Source organism: Tasmannia lanceolata, unplaced genomic scaffold (assembly GCF_043159265.1).
Source record: "Tasmannia lanceolata isolate RefF3 unplaced genomic scaffold, GAP_Taslan_0.1 ptg000015l, whole genome shotgun sequence".
Lineage (NCBI taxonomy): Eukaryota > Viridiplantae > Streptophyta > Magnoliopsida > Canellales > Winteraceae > Tasmannia > Tasmannia lanceolata.
In genome coordinates this window covers 33,417,209-33,443,754 of record NW_027518692.1, presented here as the reverse complement: position 1 = coordinate 33,443,754, position 26,546 = coordinate 33,417,209, and the positions used below count along the sequence as shown (strand labels likewise).

The 26,546-nt window shown below is 36.9% G+C and overlaps 1 protein-coding gene across 3 annotated transcripts; it reads right to left on the bottom strand.

Annotated features, from left to right (window-relative positions):
- Positions 1–4,176: 4,176 nt before the first annotated feature.
- GDPD6 (PLC-like phosphodiesterases superfamily protein) lies at positions 4,177–25,327 on the bottom strand. Of its 3 annotated transcripts, none has more exons than XM_077355198.1 (9): positions 24,523–25,327; positions 19,185–19,363; positions 18,009–18,192; positions 13,881–13,955; positions 10,566–10,675; positions 10,129–10,347; positions 7,730–7,885; positions 5,920–6,150; positions 4,177–4,475 (listed from the first exon to the last, which is right to left on the bottom strand). In XM_077355198.1, the coding sequence occupies exons 1-9, from the start codon at positions 25,124–25,126 to the stop codon at positions 4,470–4,472; spliced, it is 1,764 nt and encodes a 587-aa protein (XP_077211313.1). In that variant the 5' UTR covers positions 25,127–25,327; the 3' UTR covers positions 4,177–4,469. The 3 variants fall into 3 exon arrangements, with proteins under 3 accessions (XP_077211313.1, XP_077211315.1, XP_077211314.1); XM_077355200.1 differs by lacking the exon at positions 24,523–25,327 and adding an exon at positions 19,965–20,118; XM_077355199.1 differs by lacking the exon at positions 24,523–25,327 and adding an exon at positions 19,899–20,009.
- Positions 25,328–26,546: the final 1,219 nt, after the last annotated feature.

Genomic DNA, 26,546 nt, shown 5'->3' with positions numbered 1-26,546 from the left:
CTCTTACCTCTTAAAAGTTTAGTCCAAGATGGGAAGTTGAGAAAAATTCTCCCATCCATATAAGAGGGAGTGTTGAGCAAAGGCTTGGGCCTTTCAAGGGCATTCAATTTGTTTGCCTTTGGTGTTTTACAAAGAACAAGATCAAATAAAAAAAAACACACACACGCGCGCGCGCGCCGAGCCGAGCCGTGCCGTGCCGGGTCGGGGCGGGGCGTGTGCGTGTGCGTGTGCATGCCGTGTCTTCAGTTTTAACTTAATCCAACCGTTACAACCCTCTTAAGTAACGTTTAAAAAAAAAAAACGGCAATTTTTTAAATGACGTTTTTAAAAAGGTGTCTCTACTGTTTTAAAGAGGTGTCTTCAACAGACACGTTTTCTCTATAAAAAGATATTGTTTCCAACGTCTAGAAATACAGTTCTTACATCTGTTTTAGAATCTCTCTTTGGTTTAAAAAAAAAAACAGATAGACGAGCTTTTCATCTCTGCTGATTCGTTTTTCCATCTCTATTGAGTCGTTTGCAAAAACAGAACAGTTTCCTTTCTGTTATTTTTGTTTTCTTTTCTCTGTTCTGTTTTATTTGTTGGGCATTCGGAGTGTTCGTTGTTTGGTTCGGATCTATCTGATTGTGCACTTCAGATAGATAGCGACGGTGCGTCGGGCTGTTGTATCCTGGGGGTGATTGCGTTCGGATCTGTTGCACCGGAGGGTTTTCCGCAGAGGCGCAAAATCACCTTAAAGAGAGCGACCTAGTCCGTGCCTCAACTCGCCGCATCGAAAAGGTTATACTAATCATCTATTCTTTCTGTTTTTCACAGAAATCAGTAAACAGGTACGCCATATTATTTATATTAAGAGGAAAATCTCCTAACAATTAGAAGGCGCAATCCTAGGCTGGCATGCAAAATTCATGTATTCATGGCACTTGAATCCATGACCTCATTGCCAGGTTTGCTGGGATAATTCTTACCAATTAAGAATGTGCAATCCATACTTTTGGGTGCCAAAAAAAAGAAAGAAAGAAAAGTTGCTCAACTCAGCTGGAGAAACAAGACCTCAGTTCGATTTTTTGCTTTCGGACAAAGCCAATCAGGTAATTTTGTTTAAAAGATTTGACTTGGAGAAAGCCCAGGATATGCTTGATTAGTTTTACATTGAATATGTTCTTTGTAATTAATAGCTTCTTTTTTTTCGAATGATTCTGTAATTAATAGTTGGGTGCATTTCTAAAGCCGGCCAGAGCAGATCTTGTCATTGAGAATACAAACTCCCCAATTTCAGTCCAGTAGAGGCATCTGCCAAGGTGACCCTATATCTGATAAAAGTATTGAGGCTCTACTCTCTCTCCCAAGCACCTCAATATAAACTTATTGTCTTGATTCGGACCTCGACATCGACCACATATATCTCACCTTGAAAGTTTTCATGTGGGAGGTAAGTACCTTAACTCAAAAAGGGTTTTAGCCATTACTTTATAATCTTCTAGTTACTAAAGATAATGGCAATTATACAACCGAAGATTTTCAAGATAAATGGAAGAGAACCAAGGATAGAAAGATATACATTGTGATTAAGGAATTAGTTAGCTTGGAGAATGCCTCTCTAATTTAGGGTGTCCAAAGTTTCCTAGTACTTTCCCACAAATTGTTGGTTGGATCGAAAGTGAATGAACATGGAAGTCCGCTACTAGAGGTATTGCCAGTATTACCTTTACCACAGATAATTTATCCACCGGTACATGTATGCTTATACAGATAGTGTTATGTAACCACCGCCACATGTTACTTATACTTATAGTGTTATGTGACTGCAGCAATATGTATGCAGGTGAAAATCGACTTTCTTGCAGTGATCATGTGTGTTCATATGGCTGTTGTGAAGATGACCCAAGTTGCATGCTGACAAATGCTTGATGAAAATTAATGTTGGGATTGCTATTCATAGATCTCGTGTATCAAAAGAAACACTTGAGGGCATTGTGGTTGTCTTTCTGATAGATATGGCATTCGTGTTTGCCCGTGTGGCCCTTGACGAGATGAGTTTGGATGAGTCTGATTTGATTGGTTTCCATTGAATGTACTGGCGAGTGACCAAGATGGATTGAGTGCCTTGTAATTGAAATTATTTGAGGATGATCTGAGACCATTGTAGGGGTACAACCATATCATAGTCGTACCCCCAACAACTTGGTATCCATTTTCGCTGCTCTGTAGCGGTCACCCTTTGTTCCAAGTACTTCAAACTTCTAAGATTGGTTCGAATCTGAATTTTTCGATGCAGTAAGTATGTTCTACCAGTTGATTAGGGGTGCAACTTTGGTTGGGTCAGTTGAGGGTTTGCTAAAAAATGAACTGGAATCTCCTTAGCTTGCTATTCTAAGATTCTAGCCAATATGCTAAGAGTCCTATCAAATCTCCATTTACTAAATATAAAATAAGGTAACTACGTAACACACGCCGATCTAGATATCCAAACCAATTTATTGCACTCTAAGTGGGACCTATCTACGCATGTATCAGAATAAACCCGAACCTGACCCCATTTGATGGTAAAGTTCAACCCGGATCCCCAAAAATAACACCAGGATTGATGGTTTGAATCACAACCATCATTTCCTTTTTGTAAGTTGGTAGGGCCGTATTTCGGCAGGATGAGGCTTTGCTAAAATATGGTATTAACACTGTCCCAAATGTCCTTGTAAAGTCTATTGGGGCAGAACGGTAAGTGAGCCGCATGTTGGAGCATTGGTGAGTCCAAAGGGCATTACTAAAAACTTATAATGGCTTTCACGAGTCTTAAATGCCTTGAGTATATCCTCAGTTCGCACAAGAATTTGGCAAGATTCAAATTCATGCTGTAGATGTAATTTTGAGAAGAATTTTGCCCCATGTAATTCATATTCGGCTGGGTCGCATCGGACACAGATGACTATGACAAAAGTGTTCGACGGTTTGGGTCCGTTCATACCATTGGAACCATTGATTGGATTCTCCTTGTAAACTAATAACACCGGATATGTTGGTTCTGCACAACGTAACGAGGATAAACTAAGCAAGCATAATGGGCTTGGATTGGATTTCCTCTCAATCGAGGAAACAAACATCAACTAAGCAAACATAATGGGCTTGGATTGGATTTCCTCTCAATCGAGGAAACAAACATCGTAATCCACTCAGTCTATCGACGGATTGCTGCTATGGTTTAAGATAGCTTCATGGTCTGGTTTATCTCCTTATTGATGTTGGAGTTTTCCTTGAAAAGAACGTTGTTGTGTGTCAATCTTGAGTCTATATCTTCTATCTCTGTTGGTAGCCATGGAATGTGGGCTTTGTTACCAATTGTTAGGAGTCTGGTAGCGAAGAGGTGCTATCAGACTACCAACTGATTGTAAATTTGTAATGCATTTGATGTTAAAGTATAAAAGATTAACAACAGGTTAAGCTTTTGGAGTAATTGGTAGTTTCACATGGCATCAGAGCCAAAGGTCATGAATTTAAACCTCTTGATAGCAAAAATCCATATGCAATGGCCAAATCCAAAAGAAGGGCCACATGTGCCACGTGTAGGCCAACCCTGAATAGAGGGTCACACGTTACAGGGAGTGTTAAAAGTATAAAAATTTCACACAATAAAAGACATATATTCCCTCCTGCATTTTCCTCACACTTTGCCTTAGCAAAAGAAAATAATAGAAAATGAAGCCTCAGGCTCAGGTCATGTTTGGCAACCATGAATTTTGTTTCCATGGACTTCGTTTATGAAGTAGTGAGGTGGGGAAATGAGAGGGTAAGAGTGAGGAGAGGGTGAGAAGCAGCTTAAAAACAGGAAAACAATGTATCCTCACCTCACTCAAATCCCTCTCAGGTCTTTTTCCTCTCCCGCCCTTCCTCACCAGTGGGTACGCTAATTTTCCATGGAAAAAAAATTCATGGTTGCCTTATTAGAACATATTTTCTATAAAAGCACCAAATTACTGCCAAGCCACAATATCATGGTCTCCTCTTTTGTTAGTTTCACAAGTGATTTGGCAATTGGTCTAGTAATTATCAAAAAATTAGCAGATTTTTGTTGATAAATTTTAATCTATGGAGTATTTTGTAATTTTTCCAAGAAATAAACCTGTACTTAGTTAATAGTCAAACACTACAGACAACATTTTTTCTTCCGTTTGAATACATTTTGAAGGAAATATTTATCCTCTATTTACTAATATAAAAACGAAAAAGGCATGTTTCTGTTCTATGAGTTTCTTCTCCTTACAAGTGAAACGATGAGAACACCCTTAAATTATATAGCCAACTAAGAAGCAAAAAAAGTACATAGAATAATTGTCAAAAAAAAACAAGTGAAATTCAACAAGCTCGTAGAGAGAGATGGTGGATTTTCATGAATTCAATCGGATAATTCTCCTTGTCACCACTGCCTAAAGAACCCGTTGCGACTTCATCGGCATCTTCATCATCATCACTGTCAATGCTGTTATCGGATACAAACCATCAAACAAATTTCCTTTCTATTTATTGTTCTTGAAACAGTGATTGATCAACTTCTACGGGATTAGGACTACAATGCCTTATTTTGTTTTATAGTAATGAATTTGGGCTTGTTTCTGTGATTTTTTTTCTCTTCTTGGATATATAAATATACAATCAACCCCTATTTCTACTTGGTCATCAATGTTAATAAAACTGATCTTTCAGATATAGACACATTGTATATCGATGTCGTGGACCCTATTTCTAAGTTGGTTGTCAATGGAAATATAACTAATCTTTCAAATATAGACACATTATATATCAGTGTAATAAAACTTGGACTCGGAAGAGAAATTGGCCAAGGTAAAATGAAATCAATTCAGGCGAGTCAATGATTGGCGTGGTCGATTTTTCATTAACTCATGTGCGAGTCAGTCACATGAGTTTTGACTGACTTGAGAGAGAAAAACTCGGTCTCAGACAAGAACTAGACCAGAGTAAAAGGGAGTTGACTCAGACAAATCAATAATTGGGTCGGGGAGGATTTAAGGTGTTACATATGTTATATCACAGACCTTACTTCCTTTCGGTAATGAATGAATATAGAACTAGTTTACAATATTATCTATGTTATATGGCTATCGCATTGGGTTGACATGTTTGTGGTTTCACCTTAAGGGATAGAGATGAGTACTGCAAGTTCCACATTTAGGGTAATAAACGAGTACCACATCATTTAAGGTTTATATTAAGATAGGTTTTAGATTACTTTTTCTGTCTGATTTAGACCATTTCCCATCAGTGAAACTCTGGCCATTTTTATCCATTCTGCAAACTGTTTCTAGGTCATTTTTATCGGCCACTCTTTTTCAGCACCATATTGGTCAAGGGGGTGACATCAGAGTCATCAGTAACCTCATCTGGCTCCCAAAACCACTAATGTAAGCAATGAACCCTATGAAAATTTATCCCTGGAATGGGGATATTTTGGTCAATCTATTACGACAATTTTTTTTTCAAAGTAACTTGCTATGGGAGGCATGGCAATCTCCCAAGCCATGATACATACACACAAGGGAGACACATTATCCTAAATAGCCTTCCTTTGTTTCCTAGCAAATAACAGAAACTGTGGTTGCATTTTTGCCCGCATTTGTGTAGTCTGATATTGTGGTTATAGGTAAAAGCCTTTTAAAACAATGCCATTAGCAGACGAAATCAGTAACTGAGGTAGTAAAAAAAAATAGCAAACTCCCAAGAAGCAATTTTGGTTGAATTTTTATGATTTTATTCCATAATTGGCAATAAATAGCCAATGTTCAGATAATAATACTAGAAAGAGAAACATCATTTTAAAGACCCCAAAGTGAACATTGAGCTCTGGAGAACAATATTCTTAACCTATTCTTAAAAAATCTAAAAGGAATAAAAAATAGTCCTCATACCTTTTTGTAGGAGTTGATCATCAATAAAATCTTACGCAATAAATCAGATGCATCTTTATCATCCTTTGCTGGTTTGTTCCAATCCTGAAAGTGATGGAGGCTTCCTGTAAAATCAGTGAAAAGCCCATCGACTCCAATGGTGTTTATCCAGTAATCATATTCTGCATATGGGTCCTGGTGAAAGTTCCAGTGTAAGTACATGTTCTCATTCCTGTATGTGTATGGATGAACCTGAAAGAGTCATAAGAACATAAGAAAAAAATCATAGAAAGATGATAAATCTCTTGCAGATAAGAGCCCTACAATTCAGAATAATAGAACTAAAAGGAAAAGGAAACTCTGACAAGTAAACGGATCCACAGACAGAATACATTGGAAAATACCAATGCCATGTATGTGACTGTGATTTGATGCACATGAAGCATATGCTATGTGACAAATATCTCTGATATTTTCAAAATATAGCGATTTTATCGTGATATTTTGATAAAACAACAAAATCCCGAAATAATCTCGAGAATTTAAAAAAATATAGCGATATTTTCATTTATCGCAATAATATCACAATAACGTCGTGATATTTTTATGATATTTTATTTTATTTTCTTAATGCTTATATTTTTAAATATTTTTATTTTATCAATTTTCCCAATATAAACCCCAAAAATTAAAAATAAAATTAATATATCCTGAGATTTTCCCTTGCTGGGAAATTCCCGAGAATGATATTTGTGAGATAGAGCATATGAAGGCTTTATATGGTTTAGGGCTACGAAATCATATTCATACTCATCACTACCTAGTACATGCTCAATTCAATCTACATAGTCTGCAATTTGTCACATTCCTGATGGAATTAATAGAAAAAAATCCTAAATTAGCCACTCAACTCAATCAGTGCAGAGCCATGTTTGAAAACTCTTACTTGGATCACCCAAGGTAAAAGATAATATTGATTCGAGTGAGTCAATGATTGATGCAGCAAGATTCTTATTGACATGCAAGAGGAGTTTTTTATTGACTCAGTAGGGTCATAGCCAAGTCGACTCAGGGGAGTTAATAAATGACTCATAAAGAGTGGTCCAGAATTCGGTGTGCATTACATGGACTTGGTAAATTGGTGCTTCTTTGAATGAGAAGAGTTTTAATAGTGGGAGTGAGATGAGACCGCCATGATCTGATCAAGTTATTACATATTGTACCATTGGGTCTATGATATGCTAATTTTGACATCAATGAGAACTAACATATGTATGTGGTTTGTGCTTTGATTCAATGAAATATGATAAGGCCCTTCAAAAAAGTACTCTTCTTTAAAAAAAAAGTGATAGAAGGGATGAAATGGCTGGCTTTGGTCTGAGTGAATGCAAAATTAAAACATTTCAGTATCGTAATGCTTTTTTTTGTGCCTTTTTTTGTTCATCTTCAAAAAGGGCATCATCCAGGAACAAGTATTTCATCTTCAAAAAGGGCCTTTTTTTGTTCTTTTTGAGAATAACTACAAAACTAAAGACAGCACAAAACTAGTATTATGCTCCCCAAGATATCCTCTGGACTAGAGGAAAGGAACACCCAATCTTAATAGTTAGCTGATCAACACCAGCACAAAAAGGGTCTTAGCTCTATTCAGATTTTCATCAATTTCAACTAATGTTTAGAAGTAGCCAGTGATCTTATTCGCATCTGATGTATAGCTTAATATCTACCTAATATGGGTGCATGCAAAAATGAAGGTTTCTTCTTTTCTGTATGCGCAACTAGGTATGTAACACACTATTACATACAATGCCAAGAGAGCAAGATAAAATACCTGTAGGTCCTTGGCATGAGCTCGGGCAACAAGGTCTGTGGGTGTCAACAAATAATTGTTCTGTGTACCCACTAATGTATCTTTCCATGGGCCAATGCCCACCACATACTCCTTTATGAATTCGAAGTAACTGTCTGAAGTAATTTCCCAATATGACTGCATGTTACCCATAGGAATTTTCATAAGCAAATGTTAGACAAATAAAATTTTGATCAAGTGTAAATAATAATGGCAATAATATAAACAATATAGTCGCAACAGCAACCAAGTAAAATTATGAGATGAGACAACATAGCCGATAGAGGTGGACATGACACTTTTGCATGCTTTTACATATGAACTCTCTCTCTCTCTCTCTCTCTCTCTCTCTCTCTCTCTCTCTCTCTCTCTCTCTCTCTCTCTCTCTCTCTCTCTCTCACCATGGTATCAGAGCCTGTCTGAGACCCAAGAATTCATATTCTCGGTCTCCACGGACGGTATCTCTCCTCTCTAAATTTCGTATGGTTCTTATTGATTGGATTGAAGAAAAGGTATTTATCCACTTGTGTCCGTATGGCCGTGTGATTGACAACATCAACCGTACAGCTCCTAGGCACCTTTTAATCCCATCCAAGCCTTTGATCATATAAAAGATCCTTATTTTAGGTGATTATTAAAATACATATTATTGTTTTTTTTTTTTTTTTTGGGCAAAATTTTGAGGGGTTGATTGGAAAACCCAGTTTTTTTTTTCTTTTTTTTTTTGGGAAACAAAAGTTTGGTGAAGATCTTCAGATTTAGATCTCTCATGCATGCATCGATGAATCTGATAGGATCATACCATTGTCTGGGAGAAATAGGACGTGACTTTGGGAAGATTGGAGGATTATTATTGGAGATGTGTTGATTCTCCATCCCCATTATTGCTGCCCTCCTTTAAGTTTTGAAGGTTGCAGTTAGGCTTTAGAAATCCTATGTTGTATGACTTGTAGAGCATCTTCTCTCTAGTTTGTGATGTCTAGTATGATGTTTATGGTTTGTGCGGTGAAGTGTTTGATATTTAATGGCTGAAGAACAATCATCAAATATGACCATTGGGTGTCAAGAAATGGGAACTTTTTAGTTCTAATCATATGAAAAATCCTACTTTCAAATCAATACAGTTAGGCTAAATGGAATGAATGTCAAATTATTTAATGGAACAATCTTGGTTTCGGTATGTTTTTTGGTAGGGATGTAAACGAAATTTTTTTATTGTTTCGTGTCGGTTTCAGTGGAAATTTAAAACTATATTGATCGCTACTCTTTACATTCAATAGGTGTCAATTAGCTGATGTGTTCACTAAGTCTCTTACGAGAAATCAGCTTCTTACTCTTCCAAGTCGCAAATGATTGATGGACATCTTTCCCAAGCTTGAAGGGGAGTGTTCATGAAGCACATACCATATTGCTATTTTTAATTTCATACGTAATTTGCTTTAGAAGCCACTTAAGGGTTTTTTTGAATGGTGAAGCAACTTAAGGCTCTAATAAAAGAGAATTGCCACAATAGGAATAGCTCACGATTTCTCTCCACTTAGGCACTTAGGCCCTGTTTGTTTAAGATTATGACAACCGTTGTGAGTGATAAACCGATTATTGGACTCAAATTTAAGTCTAATTTTGAGTCCAATAATCAGTTTGGCACTCACAATAGGTTGTCATAATCTTAAATGAACGGGGCATTACCTTTTATTTATCTCTATTCTTTTTCCTCCCTTGTTCAACTTAGCAGTCTTTTCATGACTCAGATCAAGGACACTGCTTCTACTTCAAAAATGATATTGTATTTAAACCAAATTTGCAGTGCTTTCTGGTTTCAATGTACAGATAACTCTCGCGCGCTTGTATGGGAGAGAAAATATTCTTTCCCCATAGAGAATCTGACACCGCTTTACCATATGACCTATATATTGGGGTTCATCCAACATCTCTAACTACTTTGGACATTAGATATTTTATTTCATAACTGCAAATGATATTGTCTCACTAGTTTATTTAATACGAGGTTGTAAATGTTTTCATAACCATCCATATAAATATGATGCCCTAAGAAATAGAGAGCCAAAGACAAATCTGTACTACGAGAAAAAAAATCCCACTTTTATTATTACAAGGAAAGAAACTTTGGTCTTTCTAGCTAAATCAGATAATGACTCCCAAGAGTCCAAGTATCACATGCACACTTACTTGATTAAACTCTTATTAGGCAGGATGTAAAAAATATCAGAATGTAGTCAGGCTCCAAAATAAATTATCAAATTCCATTCATTCCTCTTATCTGTTAGGACTAGGCAAGTTCCATTCAAATCATTCCTCTTATCTGTTAGGAGTAGGTAATATAAGTTAACAAGAAACAATATAAGGGGGAAGAGATGAACCTGATTTGTATCTTGAGTTGGCACTGTTACATCATCGATTAAGAAGATTTTGGGCGAATCCGTCAGGTTTGAAATATATATAAGTGAGGTTGGAGCAAACGACTGGATAAATACTGGTTTCTTTAGCCAATCTTTTGACATATAGGCACCTTTGTATCCATATTCCAGAAGTTTCTGTACAAACTTGTCTTCAAACTTCTTTCCATCACTCCATTTGACCTGTCGAAAGTAACATCCTTAACTGCATGTATTGAAATGTTGTCCAAAAGCTACAAGATTTGATGGGGAGAGGCAAACCATTTGCTAATACAGTAAGGGTATACAACGAAGTATAAACCACAATGCAGTCCCTTCCTCATTTAAGAATTGGCTAATCATGAAGTGTACATTCCATTACTAACTATTTCAAGCAACAAATAGCAAGGAAAATCACTTACATGCTGATTGATGAAAACTGGGTTCTTAATCTCTGGATAGATCCCAACAACTCTGGGGGCATCCAACGCAATTGAAATGAATTCATCAAATGTAATAATTGTGAATTTCCCTGCATGACACGTTTGAATGAGAGACTGTCATCTGGTGTTATTCAATCAGGTAGAAGGGAAGGGATAAAACTAGTTTTAAGTGGCTAATGAAGAACAAAGGTTTTCTGTACACAATGCGTGGAGCAAAAGCAAATCACATGAGAAGATGCCCATATCCAACATCAACAACAACACAAGGACTATGTTAGTAGATTTTACCACGTATCATAGCATGTCACTGTTAAACCTTCCTTGATGTATCGTAAGATAGTTTCAGGCAGTTTCTTTCCTTGGAATTAAATTGCTTATGTGTAAATGGCAATGATAGGAATCTAAAGCAGCGCCTTGAAGTGTACCAAAGGAGACAACAAGGACTCAACTCCAAAGACCTTGTCTTGACTTGGCTTGGCATGAGAATGATGGGAGAGGGTGGGGTGATTCCCTAGATAATGGGGACATTTGTCTTGCCTTTTAGTTGTAAGAGTAGTTTGGTCTTATTTGGTCTTTTATTTTTAATTCACTTAAGTCATTTAAGTGAACCAAGAGGGCCCACACATGTTTAATTCACTTGAGTCATTTAAGTGACCCAAGAGGTCCCATAAAACACTTGCGATATGAGGGAGAGTTCAAATTTTTTAGGGGCTAGAATCCTATTAATATTATTTAAAGTTCTGTTTTTACTTTTTACGTGTTTAGTCAAATAAGGAGTCCAAGATTTCGGTGAATAAGAGTCAAAGTCTTGTCTATGTGGCAGCTTGAGATTGGTCTTTAAAATTTGAAGTGGGAATAAGACTAGAATCCTAAGAGCCCACAACCAAATTTTCATGGGGTTTGCTTTGCATATAAATATGCAAGGCCTTTAGAATTTTATGATATTCAGCTTGCTTGGTACAGACCTAATACTTTGGAGTTTGGAGTGTGATGCTCTGCCCTAGGTGTGACTCCTACGAACACTAGAGTGATTCTAGGTTTGTACTTTCTCTTATCATTTGATTTATATCCCTTGTTTTCAGTTATTGAATCCATCAGCTTCGACTTGTGTTTATTGTGCAAGTAAACCAATCCATTAACCTTGCAACACGGCTGACCCTGGGCTTGCTTCGACCCTCCTCAGTCCCAAAATACCTACATCCAGTGTCTGCATCCTCTACCAAAAAAACCTTATTCCAATCCCTATTCCATCGACCATCCCTCAGTCCCATAAATCCCAAGAAATCTTAAATAGCAGCATGGTTTTAAATTTCGGCCGAAATCCGAAATTTCCGAAATTTTCAGATTTCGGTTGAGACTGAAACCGGAATTTTGCGAAATGGCCGAAATTTTGAAATTTTGATTTTTTTTTAAAATTTTTTTAGTATTATTCCAAAATTTCTGTGGAATTAAAAAAATAATACTTTTTTATTACCGGATTTCAGAATTTCAATTTCAGCTGGAAACCGAAACCGAGACCGAAATTTAAATCCATGCATACCAGTCCCCTTTCTTGAACAATCCAGGGAATTAGAACAATCCAAGACCAAAACCTGTAGAAAACCGAGAGATCTTCAATCTCTCAGAGTAGGATCAAACACAATGTACGGCAAGAAGAGATGCAAGAAACACAATCGCAAAAGAAAAAGAGAAAGAAAAAAAAACACAAGATTTACGTGTTTCGGCAGTGTGGCTATGTCCACGGGAGAAGAGTTTCACTATTTTGGTTTAGGATTACAAACTCTCCTTGTCAGCCAAGAAAACTCAACATATTCTGTAGTATTTAAAGATGGCACTAGAGGAACTGTTTTTAAGAAAAATGTCTTACTTAGAAAGTTTTTCTGACGCAGATTGGAAAGGATTGCCTTTTGACAAACATTGTACTATACGGTGTAGTAGTACTCTTGTTGGTGACAACCTTGTTACTTGGCATGCCAAGAAGCTATGTAGTTGTATGCTCAAGTGAAAAGGCTGGGCATTGTGCAATGGCTAAAATTATGTCATTTAATGTGGTTCAAGAATCAACTAAAAGAGATGGGTTGAGGTTGACAAGCCAATAAAGTGATATGTGATAACTTTCAAAAAATAAAAATAAAGTGATATGTGATAACCAGTCAGCTACATATATTGCTAGTAATCTAGTGATCCACAAGATAGCTAAGTATATTGAAGTAGATTTTCATTTTTTTCACAGGAAGACAATGAGCAAATTAATATCTAATCCATAAATGAGGTCTAAAGATTAGTTGGTAGATACATTCACGAAGCCACTTGATCGGAGTCGGTTAGGCAGTATTTGTTCCAAGATGTGCATGGATGATATCTATGATCCAACTTGAGGGGTGTTAAGAGATGGGAAGTTTGCGTGGCTTTTGCATAGCTTTTCAAATGTATTTTCTGATATTAGTGAGTCATTGAGGTGGGGCCGATCAAAATGGATGCCCTAGTAGGAAAATTTGTAAGGACTCATAAGTGCATTACTATATAAGACATCTTGTGGGATCATGGGATTTGCACTCTCAAACCCTACAACTACATGCCCTCCATTCTCTTTTTCCGCTTTTATTCATTTCCTCCTATTGCTTCTTCTCTAAATCAATCTCAGTACCCAGATGATCTCCTCTAGGATTTCTTCCATCTGTTTACTTTACCAGATGCAAAGAGTTTTATTAAAGAGCAAAAATTCGAAACAAAAGTTCAAGTGTGAAAAAGGTGAAACAAAAGACCTATCCAGATGGTCAGTCTTTTATACACACATACGCATACATGTTGCCGCTTATCTTTGACAATAACCACATTGTAAAATCATACATAATATCAATTCCATTTTGTGATGGTTGGTAGAAAGAGATCATCAACATGGCAATGGTCATTTTACATTTAAAGCACACAGTAACTAAATAAGTAGTGGCTTCTAGCAAGTAAAAATTGGTCGGGTGGGTTGGAAACCCTAGCTCAATTTTGAAGGTATCAAACATCACAATCAGAAGGTACCCCAGGCTTCTATCCCAGCTATATATATATATATATATATAAAATATGCCTAGGAGGATTATCTAGCCATGACTGAATCATTGTCTTTGATGCATCAGACTTGAATCTTAGTAAATAAATCATTTTCTCATGATATAAGCAAAACAACAAGCCACTGGACTGTCAAATAAAGACCAATAATAGTGTAAATACTAGAAAATGTAAAGCTCAATAAAGCTAGAAAAAGGCAAGTCCAAAAAATTGTCCTAGACAGAAACTGACCATTATATTGTTGATCCCGGAACTTGTACCTCTGCTTCACCCGTAATGATTTTAGTTCTTTTAGTGTGAAGTCAACTGCACATAATCACCATAAGCTTCAGTTAATGTAAAAATCAGGGCCCTATTGGGGCTTAATCTTTATTTAATAATTCTTTTAGGCTAAGAGCATAGTAGAACAGACTGTCATTTACGCTTCAAAATTTATAGAGTATTGTCTAACATGAATAACAGAAGGGTATAAGAGTGATGTCTGCTAAATGATAATTATAGGCTGAATGGTAATAAGATCATGTGCATAAAAACATGATCTATGCATAAAAAATAGAGAGATTCAGATTATTACAGCACATGCTACCTATTAAGAGATGCAAACCCAAAATAGTTAATCTCTAGAACCAATTTGGAGAAATTTCAAGAATTTTCAGTTCCCTCTCTTCTTCTTCTTCTTTTATTTTAAAAGTAACATCTGCTCTTTCGGAGTATTTGTGATTCACGTGTTGGACATGATGAGCATACATTAATTTGATCACTTTCCTGGTTTGGCACTGACCCACGGCTATTTGCATTCGCAAGAACTGCAACATTGGTTTTGAAGTTTCATTTATTTCTTTTGTTCCCCAACAAGTTTCGGAAATACCGAGATTGTGTAGCAAAACTTTGAACTTTTCTAGAAAATTATTAGGCTTCCTCTGAATCCGCTTTGAATGTTTACAGATAAATGAGGGAGGTTCATTCATGATTTGTGCTTGTTTAGTTTCTATTATTCATGCCGATCTATTGCTGGTGTATTTTTGTATCTTAAGAATCTCATTTTTTATCGAATATTCAGGTTATGTTGTGTACTTTGTTGTGCAGATGTCTTGTGTTCTGGCATTATACATGACACCTGATGGACTAATGTGCGCAACACACATGCGGGTCGAGTTGGGGTATAGGGAGCAGTGCGCCTCTGCCGGGGTTTCCAGGGCAGAGTCCCGAAAGGTAAATTTAGTTTATGGGTTTACACCAAAGGGTATTTCGGTAATTTTCTCTATGTAGCAGCACTGATATATAAGCCATATGTTAGGGTCACGGGAAGTAAGTTTTTCTTTGGTTTTCTTGGCCAAGAAGAAGAGAGTTTGTAACCCTAGACTGAAATAGTGGAAATCTTCTTCAGTGGACGCAGGCACACTGCCGAACCACATAAATCTTGTCTTCTTGCATTGCATTGTGTTATTGTGTTTCTCGCTTTATTTTTCTGTTTGCTGCAATTCGTGGTTGATCTTTTTCGAGAAGGAAATCAGATTTTTTTTTGTACACTAATTTTTCCTTACTCATTGGTGCTTATCTAATCTATGCAAATTTTTGCTTAATTGAGTGGTAGATTGTGATAAATAACTACATTGGATCTAGATCAGCTTCTATTGAAGACGGAAAGACCTCAGAACATTAATTCTTTTAGAGGGGAGAGTTAAAGATGTGAATGCTACATAGTTTAGTATTGTCCTAGATTTTGTTAAATCTCTGTGTTTTATCTTATGTCTTTTCTTGTATTTAGGTTAGCAAGTGAAAAGTTTAGTTTGACATCTTTGAAATTTGTGTTTAGAGCCCTTCCATCTTTTCTATAAGCGGTTGGGAATCACTTTTCAATTATTCAATTGTGTTATTAGAACTCTTCCTCTATAAGAATGGCCTGGTATGTGTGATGTTATGTTCTAACCTCCACTCTCATTCTTTCAATTTTTGTTTATGCCTATTCAGGTTGATTATAAAGACTTCAAATTTCTGAGCTGGGTTTGACTGCTAGGTATTACTAAAAAACGAATAAAAAGAACTCAGAAAAACAAAGAAGTATAGTAGACTAACATGGAAGCTTGGACTTGATACTATGCACCAATTCTCACTAATCCATTTGAGCTTGTGTTAAATTTTCTTAGCAGCTTACAGAAAGGATTACGAGATTCCTCTCATACAGGGAAAAATTTAAGTTAGACAAAGTTTGGCAAGATCGTTTTTTTTTAATATAAAACCTTAAATGACACCATCTCCAATAGCTTAAGTTTTTTGGGTCATTGGTTGTTTCACATGGTATCAGAGCAAAGGTCCTGAGTTCAAAAACTCCTTGATATTAAAAATCCACATTTAATGGCTAACCCAAAAGAGGGGCCTCACGTGCCACATGTACGCCAACCCTAAAAAGAGGGGCCACGCGTGAGGGGGAGTTAAAGTATAAAAGCTTAAATAACACCATCTCCAATAGCTTAAGCTTTTGGAGTAATTGGTCACTTCACAGTTTTCACTTCTATCAATAGATTTGATACCCATGAAAAATTGTTGATGTATAAGCAGAAGGCCTGTTTATATTTGAGTCTTACCTCCAATAGTTTAAGTATAATATATAAGGCCTGCTACTGGAATGGTGATAACCAAACACCATCAAACATCGAATTATTGACAGGCTTGGGATTACAAATTTACAATATTACATTCCACTCAGCTTTTTTATATTGAATTGATAATCATAATATTCTTATGCCAGAGACACCAAATACGCATCAAAAGGAATGTCATTATAAACACAGCTTAACTCTGTCCAGTTATTATACGGATAACTGGGTCACTCCCTTCCCAAGTTAATATGATAGCCAGCAGGATAATACAGCAAACAGAGGTTCGTCAAGTTATAGTAGAAATAGTAGGACCACCCCTTCCCAAATTGTTAAGATAGCCATAGGATAATACAATGAAGTATAGGCACAGATTAACCACAGTAGTGGAACATAACGGATTTACTTCCATACACCCATTTTTTTCAAAACAATGAAATGGAGAATGAATAGAGTTGAAAAAATATACCAGCGATGAACTGAATATAATTAAGACCAAAGAATAGACTGTAAGCAAGGTAGCCTGGAAAGACCTAGCGGCATGAGGGCACCAACCAATTGTTTCCGTCCCAGTGAGAGGGTTGAAGTAACAACTAACAAGGGACCACGGCTAGATGACTCTTATATACAAAGGAAGTGATAACTATAAACCACACAAGTCAAGTTTGGTTCGACCATATTTGGCAGTGGGAATTGAGTGCGAGGAGTGAAAGCGGGAAACGAGGTTTAGAAAAGAGAAAATGTGGGAAGCGAAAGGTTCTAAAGAAAGTAAAGAGGAAGCATGTGGGAAGCACCAACCAAAGTTAACATGAAGCATGTAATAAGCCTTATTTGTAGCGAACAAGAAGTGTATGAAATGAGTAGGGTTATAGTAGGTTTGGGAGGAAGGGTTAATGCATGTAAATATTACGAGTAGTCGCGATTGATTAGAATTACAAGTTTTATTTATTTATAGTTTCACATGTTTATTCATGTAGATTTAGTGTTAAGTTTCTAGAAAAAGATCCGAATAAGTTTCATTTGAAACTTCAGATGAATATTAAGTTTTAAATACACCCTTTTTTAAATACACTCCTGCGGCATTATATGATGGAAAAAACTAGGAAGTGTACTCTTAATGAAGAGGAAATGTGTAGGAAGCATAAGGGAAGCGCATTTCCCCTGCTGTGATGCCAGAAGAAGGGGAGAGTTATTTTCACTCTTAAGAGATCCTTTGAATACGACCAGGGGGATAGAAGATAAGGTAGGCTAAGCCGGAAAGGGAGAGAGTTGAGTTAGATCCGATGCCATTGATTCTGTTGGAGGAAGATCCGCAGGAAGGAATGCTTTCATTATCTAAAATGAAGAATATTTCCCACCAAAGGATCGGTCCAATAATATCACTCACACGTAAATAGCGCAATATTTCTTTGTGAGTCTCTGCTATTTGAATATTGAACATCATAACCACGAATAGGAATGAAGCGTGGGAAGCGAGAAGAACTTAGCTTCTGAAACGAGATTCCCATCTAACTAGGAAGTTTCTGGTAAGTATGGGTTAGTCATAAATGGTATGATAATTGCAAGAAATCATGGGTGTGCACTATGAAAAGTTTTCAAATAGCAACTTTGAAAAGAAGGCAGCTGACAATTTACAGAATAAGTGAAAATTAATGACAAATACCAATAAACCATGTATTATCCTTGGGAAAACAGGTAATGGCCGATAATTATCATCCAAGCATGGATTGAGTGCAGCTAAATAGTTGCTGCTTATTCTTACCAACAAACCATCCAGTGATGTTCATCCCTTGGACCTCATAGGTTCTCTTACGACCAATGAACTCCTTATGGTCCGCAACATCAGTTGTATCATCAAGGATAACATCATGAAAGGAAACGAGTGAACCATCTTTAGAAGCAAGGATATCGGTTTCAATGAAGTCTGCACCCTCTTCAATAGCTCTCTTCAAAAACCAGCCAAAAATATTAGAGACTCATCCCAGCTCTCAAAAGAAAATTTAAGAATTAAAAGTGAAAGAACATAGTGAGTACATGACATGAAACTTTATTTATTTATTCTTTGGTTTCTAAATAACAGTAGCATATTTAAAAAATAACACAAAGGGTGACAATAGATACTAGTAAAAGAAAATCATTAGAAAGGAATAGAGTCCCTAATCAATAGAAATTAAGGAAGGAACCACAGAAAAATACGACAGCATATACAGCCCAACACGTCTAGTTTCCACACTCCCATGGCAGAAAGAGTATTCTACCATTGGCAAAGATGAGCCCAAAAAAGCAACAATGCATTTGTAAACTCCCAAGGAAGAGAAAATTGTGTTTTACTAGCATGTCTCAGATTTTCCGTGCAATGTGTATGTATGATAAAAGGAATGAAACAGAAATATCTAGGCAGAATGAAGTGAACAAAGTAAAGAAAATAACCAAATTACCCTTGCAAGATACAAATAATACAGGATATGTACATCTAAAGGATAAACATAGTAAAGAAAATAACCCAATTACCCTTGCAAGATACAAATAACACAGGATATGTACATCTAAACCATACATCATTCATAACCTAGAGATAAGGATTTCGCATGTCAAAGAATAGAAGAAACATTCATAACCTTTCTTTCAATGAATATCATTGTACAATCAAATACCTGAAAATTTTTAGTTCTAACTCTGCCATCCCCAAATAAATTATGAGTTAGAAGGACAACAAACTCTATGATTGAATCAAAATAATCATCACCCTTAATAACAGTGCAAAAGCAAACTGTTTCCTGACAATGGAGTTGGTTTTGACAATTGTGAGGTCGACAAAGATGATTTCTCTTTTGAAACTATCCTTGTTCCTTTATAAATAAGAAATATGGGATCAAATATGTAATTTCTCATTGTTTTTAAATCAACATAACAAGCTCAAAGCATACTCAAAAGTTACCATGTATGCAGGAGAAGTTTCTTCAGGAATCTCCCCATTTGAACCTCTATGCGCAATATTGTATGGGCGGGATGTTTGCAGGGGTTGTCTATTCTCATAATCCATTTTACTTGGAAGTGGGTAGAAAGGCCTTCCAAAACATCCTCCAATGAGTAATAGAAGGAGAAAAGAAATATACCCTGCCACAGATCAAATAAACCCATTGATTCTCCTGATTCTAAAAATGAAATCCCGCCTCTCTAGTAAACAAAGAGTGCCATTTATGATAAACACTTGTATTTAACTTTGACAAATATATGCAACTCATTGCAAATTTGTGTGAACTAGATGAAAGCAGGGGCCCTTTGTTCAGAGCAACATTAGTATTGAAAGTGCTCAAGTGTGTGTGTGTGTGTGTGTGTGTGTGATCTAATTGGATTTTTCCATTTTGGGTGCAATTTGTGAATGAAATTGCAATCTAAATAAAAATTTAGATTGCAAGTTTACAATCAAATTCCACCCAGAATCCAATTAGATTGGACTGGAGTTTATTAGTATAAATTTAAACAATTTAAAGTGGGAAAAAAATATCAAGCAATAGCTTCAGATAATCAAACTACAGATGCAAGCAAAGCTAAAAAACAAAGTATCCACTAAACAAAACAAGATATCCCCAAAACCATGGCAGAATCAAAGAATCCAAACTAGAAACCTACAAAAAATGAAAAAAATAACCTTGGAAATGAGAGAAAAACATGGATAGAAAAGAATCAGAAGTTGGGATTAAGGTTTGGTGCTTACAGAGTGAAGCCATTCTCGTCTTCCTCTGATTTTCTACTTAGACTTTCTTTGAAACATTGACTTTTCTCAAAATCAACGTTTTCTTGATAATGGAATATCCTTTACAATATCCTCTTCTTTTTATATTTTATATTATTATATTCAGATTTATAGCAATCACTTTGCTTACTGTAATTTGTGAAAAAGTAGTACCAATGGCCTCTTGATACTTCCTCAGCACTCCCTTTCTTTTAGAAAGATGGCCACAAAATCTTATCTTAGAACTTGATTAAATGATCTCGACCGTTTATTTGCTTGGGATAACCGTTGATGGATGGACATGAAATAAAGATTACACACAATTAGAAGATAACAGCTATCTAGCATGATCCAGACCATTCATTTGTTCGGCCACAACTTATATAGGATGTACCCCTTAAATCCTCCGCCTTAGGATGATCCTTTAGCCCTCCAATCTATTGAGGTTTTTATAATGCTCAATCCATCTAAAAATCATAGGGTTAGGATCATCCTGTGGAAATGTTTTTCAAGGTACAATCCATTTACGTTGTGACCCAACAAGAATGAAGTGGGCCCATGATAGTGTGTCATTACTAAAAATAAATATTAATGATATTATTAATAGAGAGAACTGTTGGTGTGCTTAAGCTCACCATTTTTTTGGTACGCTTAAGTTGTTATAACACCTCCCATTCGTTTAAATGTTTGGGTCCTGCAGGGTCTCGCTTAAGCTCACCAATGGGAGGCGTTATAACAACTTAAGCACACCAAAAAAATGATGCGCTTAAGCTCACCAACAGTTTTCTCTTATTAATAATAAATAAAAAGGATGTACTTCTCGGATGTTAAACGGATCGGATGTACCATTTACCAAATTCGCATCTGTTAAGAGCATGATATCTCATAAACGGATTCGGATAATAACCAATTGAAACGGATTCGGATAATATTCGTTGTAAATTGATTCGGATGCGGACGGTAATCGAATTTTCGAATATCCATTTACAACCCTACCATAGGTGCACGCCATACTGCGCCATACTTTTAGTGAAGTGAGGAATGCCCTCATCAAAATACAATAGTGCTGATAACATTTCCCAAAAAAGGGAATTGTAAGTTTTTGAAGGGTGTTAACGCACAAAATCAGTTTAATATTTGCAGAAAATCCTGTGGATATCTTTAATATTTGCAGAAAATCATGTGGATATCATTGTAGAAGTGCTCTGTCTGTAAAGCATCATTAGAGAAATGATATAATCACCCCCCAATTATTCCCCAGGCCACTCGTTGGTTGTGTGTTTGGTTGCAAAACAACCAGAAGGGACTTTTGCTTGGCATTTTGAGTGTCAAATTTCTTGTTTGGCTGCCAATATAGCATTAAAATGCCTCAAAGTCCCCCAAGACTGTCTCCGACTTCATAATAGTTAATTATTATGTATGCTGACATGTCACCCTTATACCTTCCCTATGAAATTCAAGCCAAAATCCCCGCCCCCTCTCGCATTTGCCTTGGGAAGTGTGCATCTCTCTCTTCCCTCCCTATATTGGTAATGACACCCCCCCCCCCCCCCTAATTCTCACAAGCACCAAACAGTCAAACACTACCACTATTCTCACACGCACCAAACAGTCAAACACTACCCTAGGTCTCTCCTCCGCGTTTACTATGTACAACACTACTCTCCAAGGTCAAAATAACTGCAACCAAACAACTGTAAAATAATGCTAGCGATACCCCCACTACCCTCCAAGGTAAATACCCCACAACCAAACGTTCATAGAATAATGCTAACGAGACCTAGGGTAAGACCGAGGAGGGACCGAACAAATGACCATGAGGTCCATGACCCCAACATCACAAGTAAGCCAGCCCTTTGGTTTAGGAAAATCAACCAGAAAAACCATGGATTTTTTCTTCCGCACATGGCACATTCTCATTGTTCGGCTCTCCCATATCGGTCTTACTCTCTGTCTAGCTACCATTATTCTTCCTAATAACAAATTTAGAGATGCATCTCTCTATTTCTCAAAAAACCAAAGGTCTCTACATTAAAAAAAAAAATCTTTTAAAGAGAAAAAAATGGTTAAGGTGTACTGACCCATACCTTTCCTTCTTTTTCTTCAAGAAAAGCGGGGGAGGGGGGGAGGACAGCTTAAAAAACCCAGCAGTATTACAAAAGGGAAGGAGAAGGGGTAACAACTATATGCCTAAGGGGGTGTGCAACATCACCACCCCCAGCATGCTTCACAAACTCAGCAGGAGTGAGAAAGCTTCCATGACAAACACACACAATTCTCACCTCCTCCCCATTTCTATACCTGTACAAAAACCCTTCAATCTTCGTCCCATTGGGCCCACCACCTCTTGTAGAAACACAAGGCATCTCTTCCATCACATTCCTTCCCATCTCCACCACACCATTCTCTATCTTCACCTTCTTACATGGATTCTCCACCTCTTCTCCGGCCACCGCCTTGCCAGATCTCTTGCCTGAGGGGGCGACGCCGATCGCCGCCTTCTGCTCAATGTGCTCCGGCAGTGATTGGTCACTTGCTGGGCTCTTTGCATCCGTACAACCGCTAAATCCTAGGGAAAAGAACCACCCAAAAAACTTACAATTAGCACTTTTGAATTGGAAATAATGTACATGCTGAATCATTTTGGGTGTGTTTGGATTGCCGGAATCAGGAAGGAATCGGAATCGGCATCTTAATTCAATTCCTATTTTATTTCGATTCCCTGTAAATAGAATAGAAAAAATTCCAATAAAAGTGGGAAACAGATTCCAACATTTTTTTCCCCATCTATTCCGCCCGGTTTCAATTCCTCCCCATTTATGTGAACGAAATGGTGGAAATAAGGCGGAAACAGAATAAGATGCCAAATTCCAGTGGCTGATTCCAGCAATCCCAATGCACCTCACAAGTCGACTTGGCCCTGATTCAAACTAGGTTTGGGGTTGACAAGTCCGAAAACTCACCCGAGTCTAAATCATTACCACCTGGTGAGTCTAAATCATTACCAGCTGGTGAAGACTGTGAGATGTTTTGAAATGTTAAAGAGTCAGAAAAATACAAAAAAAAAAAGTGCATCTGTTTTTTCCATTTACAACAAGAATAAATACTTATTTTCTAATTAGTAAACAACAAAGAGCACATAAGATGGTTAAGTGCATGCCTTTCCTACATTAGGTTGAAACTTGAGTTTTCACTACAATATTGTTTTCTATAATTTTGAATTTCTCATGACACTTTACAAATACTAGATTTGAAATTGAAGAATTACTTATGTCTGGGCTTGATTAGGAAAATCAATACCATGGAGTAAATCTTACAAGAAATGAAATTCTTACAGTTTCAAAAAAGAGAAATTAAGATTAAAAAATTCAGAATTTTCACAGATGATATCATGATCAAACCCAATAGAGACTAGAGAGTATTATGCCAATTCTCAGTTTACAAACAGTCCCATGTCCAAACAGTAGAATTCCAAGATAAAAATTGGGAAAAAAATAGAAGAAGAAATAGCACAAATAAAATAAGAAATTAAGAATCTAAGTAGAATCTCCCGCAAAGAAAAATAATAATATACACATAATTTCCTACTTAGAATAGAAAAAAACCAGAAATTTAATTAAAGGCAAATTGAGTATATTTTTTTGTGTAGGATGTTCCTTACTTCTCTAGGTCTTTTAGTCTTTTAGTTAGTTTGACTCAAGTTTGGAAAGAAAAATCCATCTATATAAATATTGGACGTTTGGATGTGTAAACTTACATTTTTCATTGAAGAAACTTAATTCAGTTGCTTCTTTCCTTGTGTATTCAAGGTTTTCCTCTTATTTCCTTATGGATTCAAGGGTTTTCATCAAAGGGAGCTGGTGTTCTCCTTCAACAGCCTTCTTCTCTCATGCTTCAGCAGTGTCAATTTTGACCCAAAGAAAAGAAAAAGAACTTTCAGTTGGCCAAAAGTACACAAGAAAATGGTAAATTCATTATATTTTAACCAAATAAAAAGCACTCATATTTATAGTGACAGTCAAAACAATGTAAAGAAAACCAAAGAATTGTGTGTGAATGTTATAATAATCACATAGAAAGCTTAACACAGCACTTCCTAGAAACCACCAACTTCAAGCCCTAGAGAGAGACAGACAAGAAAGAAAATAAAAGAACCCATTTCCAAAACAATATTACAAGTGAGTAAATCTTACAAGAAAAGAAAAGAAAAAAATGAAATCCCTACAATTTCAAATAAAATTAATGATTTAAAAAATCACATTTTTCACAAATGATTTCATGATCAAACCCAGTTCAAAGAGTACTATTCCAATTCCTAGTTTCCTAACAGTCCCATGTTCAAACAGTAGAATTCCAAAATAGAAATTTGAAAAAAAAAAGAAAAAAAGAGGAACCAGCTCAAATAAAATAAGAAGTTAAGAATCTAAGCATAGAATTTCCAACTGTGAAACAACCAATTACTTCAAGAGCTTAAGCTGTTACTAGTCTACGTGCACTTCAAGAGGGAAAAAAAACCGGAAATTGAATTAAAAGGCAATACCTTGAACAGATCGATTCTCGAAATCCGAAACTCCGGACGAGCTACTACCCTGTGATGTCACTGGGGCTTGAGAAGAAGGTGGAAACCCCGTTTTCAGAGCATAATTCCCAACCCTCCGATCAGCCCAACCCGGCATGGCCCACGAAGAAAACCAGTTTGCGGGCCCTTCATTAAACAAAGGAGCTATCAAACCCTCCTCCTCCTCTCCACGCTTATCTTCCTCACAATTCCTCTCCAAAGATGCTCGATCTTTAACCCCAACCCTAAAATTCCTTATCTTCTCCGATCTCTTCCTCTTCGCCTCCATCCTCCTCAAATATTGCATCTCTTTCCTCTTCCTCCATTCATCTTCCCTCTCCGCCGGAAGCGAACACGTTCTCGCCGGAGCACCGCCGGCCGGCGAGTCTACTTCGGCCGGAAAAACTGAAATTCCGGCTATCGACGAAGAGCGAGCCAGCTTCTTCTCTTTTGGATCTATGCCGAAACGACCTCCCATAGAGAGACCGAGATTCAATTCGATCTCGCCGGAATATTCCGCCGGAGATTGTTCCCGGCGGTGATTTTTGCCGGCGAATCTGCGTAACATATCTCCAGCTTCCGCCATTGAATCTACAGAAAAGTTTTCTCTTTTTTTTTTCGATTTTTCTCTTTTTTTTTTCGAGTCTCCGATCGGTTCGGAGAAACCCTAGGGTTTTTGTTATCCGGCGATATTCCGGCAGAAACTCGCCGGAAAAGAAAAGAAAACTCTCGCATCAGAAGCCATGAGAGAAATGAGAAACGAAAGCAGGAAAAGGAAAGAACAGCGAAACGAGGGTGTTAATAACCAAAATACCGAAAAGGCCCACGTGCACCGAATTGACACGTGTCGATCTATAGAGCCCTGAGCTGACACATGTTACGCTATGTTTAGCCTGTTTCGGCTTCATCGGGACAGGTGTCTCATTCCCTAAGAGGGGTTTTATACCAATAGACACGTGTCGGTGTTCGGTGCAAACGCTCTCTCTCTCTTCTTAGCTGTTCTCCAGAACTGCGGCCAGTTACTTGCTGAGATCTCGACACGTGGCAGACAGCCTCGTCCTTCGAGTCCTTTTTTATTACTTTTTTTATAATTTGCCCTTTCTTGCGCGACTCTGAATCCAAGGATTTCAATAATCGCCGAGGTAGACGCGAATGATATTGGCACAACCGTGTTTTATAATTGAGAATTTAGATCGTGGAAGCTCGTGTAGCCAATTTTTCAAAACCACACCATAGAATGATCCAAACCGTCCATTTGATGGGCCATAGCCTAAATAGGATTTGCCCAATAAAAATCATTTCCATAGGATGATTCTATCTCTCCGATCTATAGAGGTTTCCATAATATGTAGTTTCTCTATAGATGGGAGGGCTAGGGTCATCCTACATAAATGATTTTTTTAGGAACAACCTATTTAAGTTGTGGCCCATCAGATGGACGGTTGGATCATCCTATCGTGTGGGTCATATGGTACCTTTTTGAAAAATACTCAACTATACGAGCTTATACCATTTAAAAACTCTTAATAATTGTATAAACTCAGCTTGTATTTTCTGTTTTAATTGACTTACGAGAGCTTTTTGGGATTGCAATAATAATCTTTAACAGCGTATTGAAACAGAAACGACATGATGAGTTTAGTGCAATTATTAAAATATGGGAGTGCCAATATTAGTAGCCTAAGAAATATTACACCTTCTATTTTTAGCTAATGATATTGCCACTGCCATGATTTGATTGCTGCAGAAACTCTACTTGGTTTTTATTGTTGGGTTTTTTGCAAAAGAAGTCTCCTATTTTGCCTTATTTTCAGAGGCAGTCTTCTACTTTGACAAGTAAGCATTTCTGAGTGAATTTTGTAAGCCTACTCTTGCCCTACCATATTAGTAAATGATGGCCTGGTCAAAATATTTGTTAAAGATGATAGGTCCCACCAATCAAAGAGAAAAATTCTAGTAAAATTTTGCCATAGAAAAGTTTTCACTAAAACATTTCCATTGAAAGA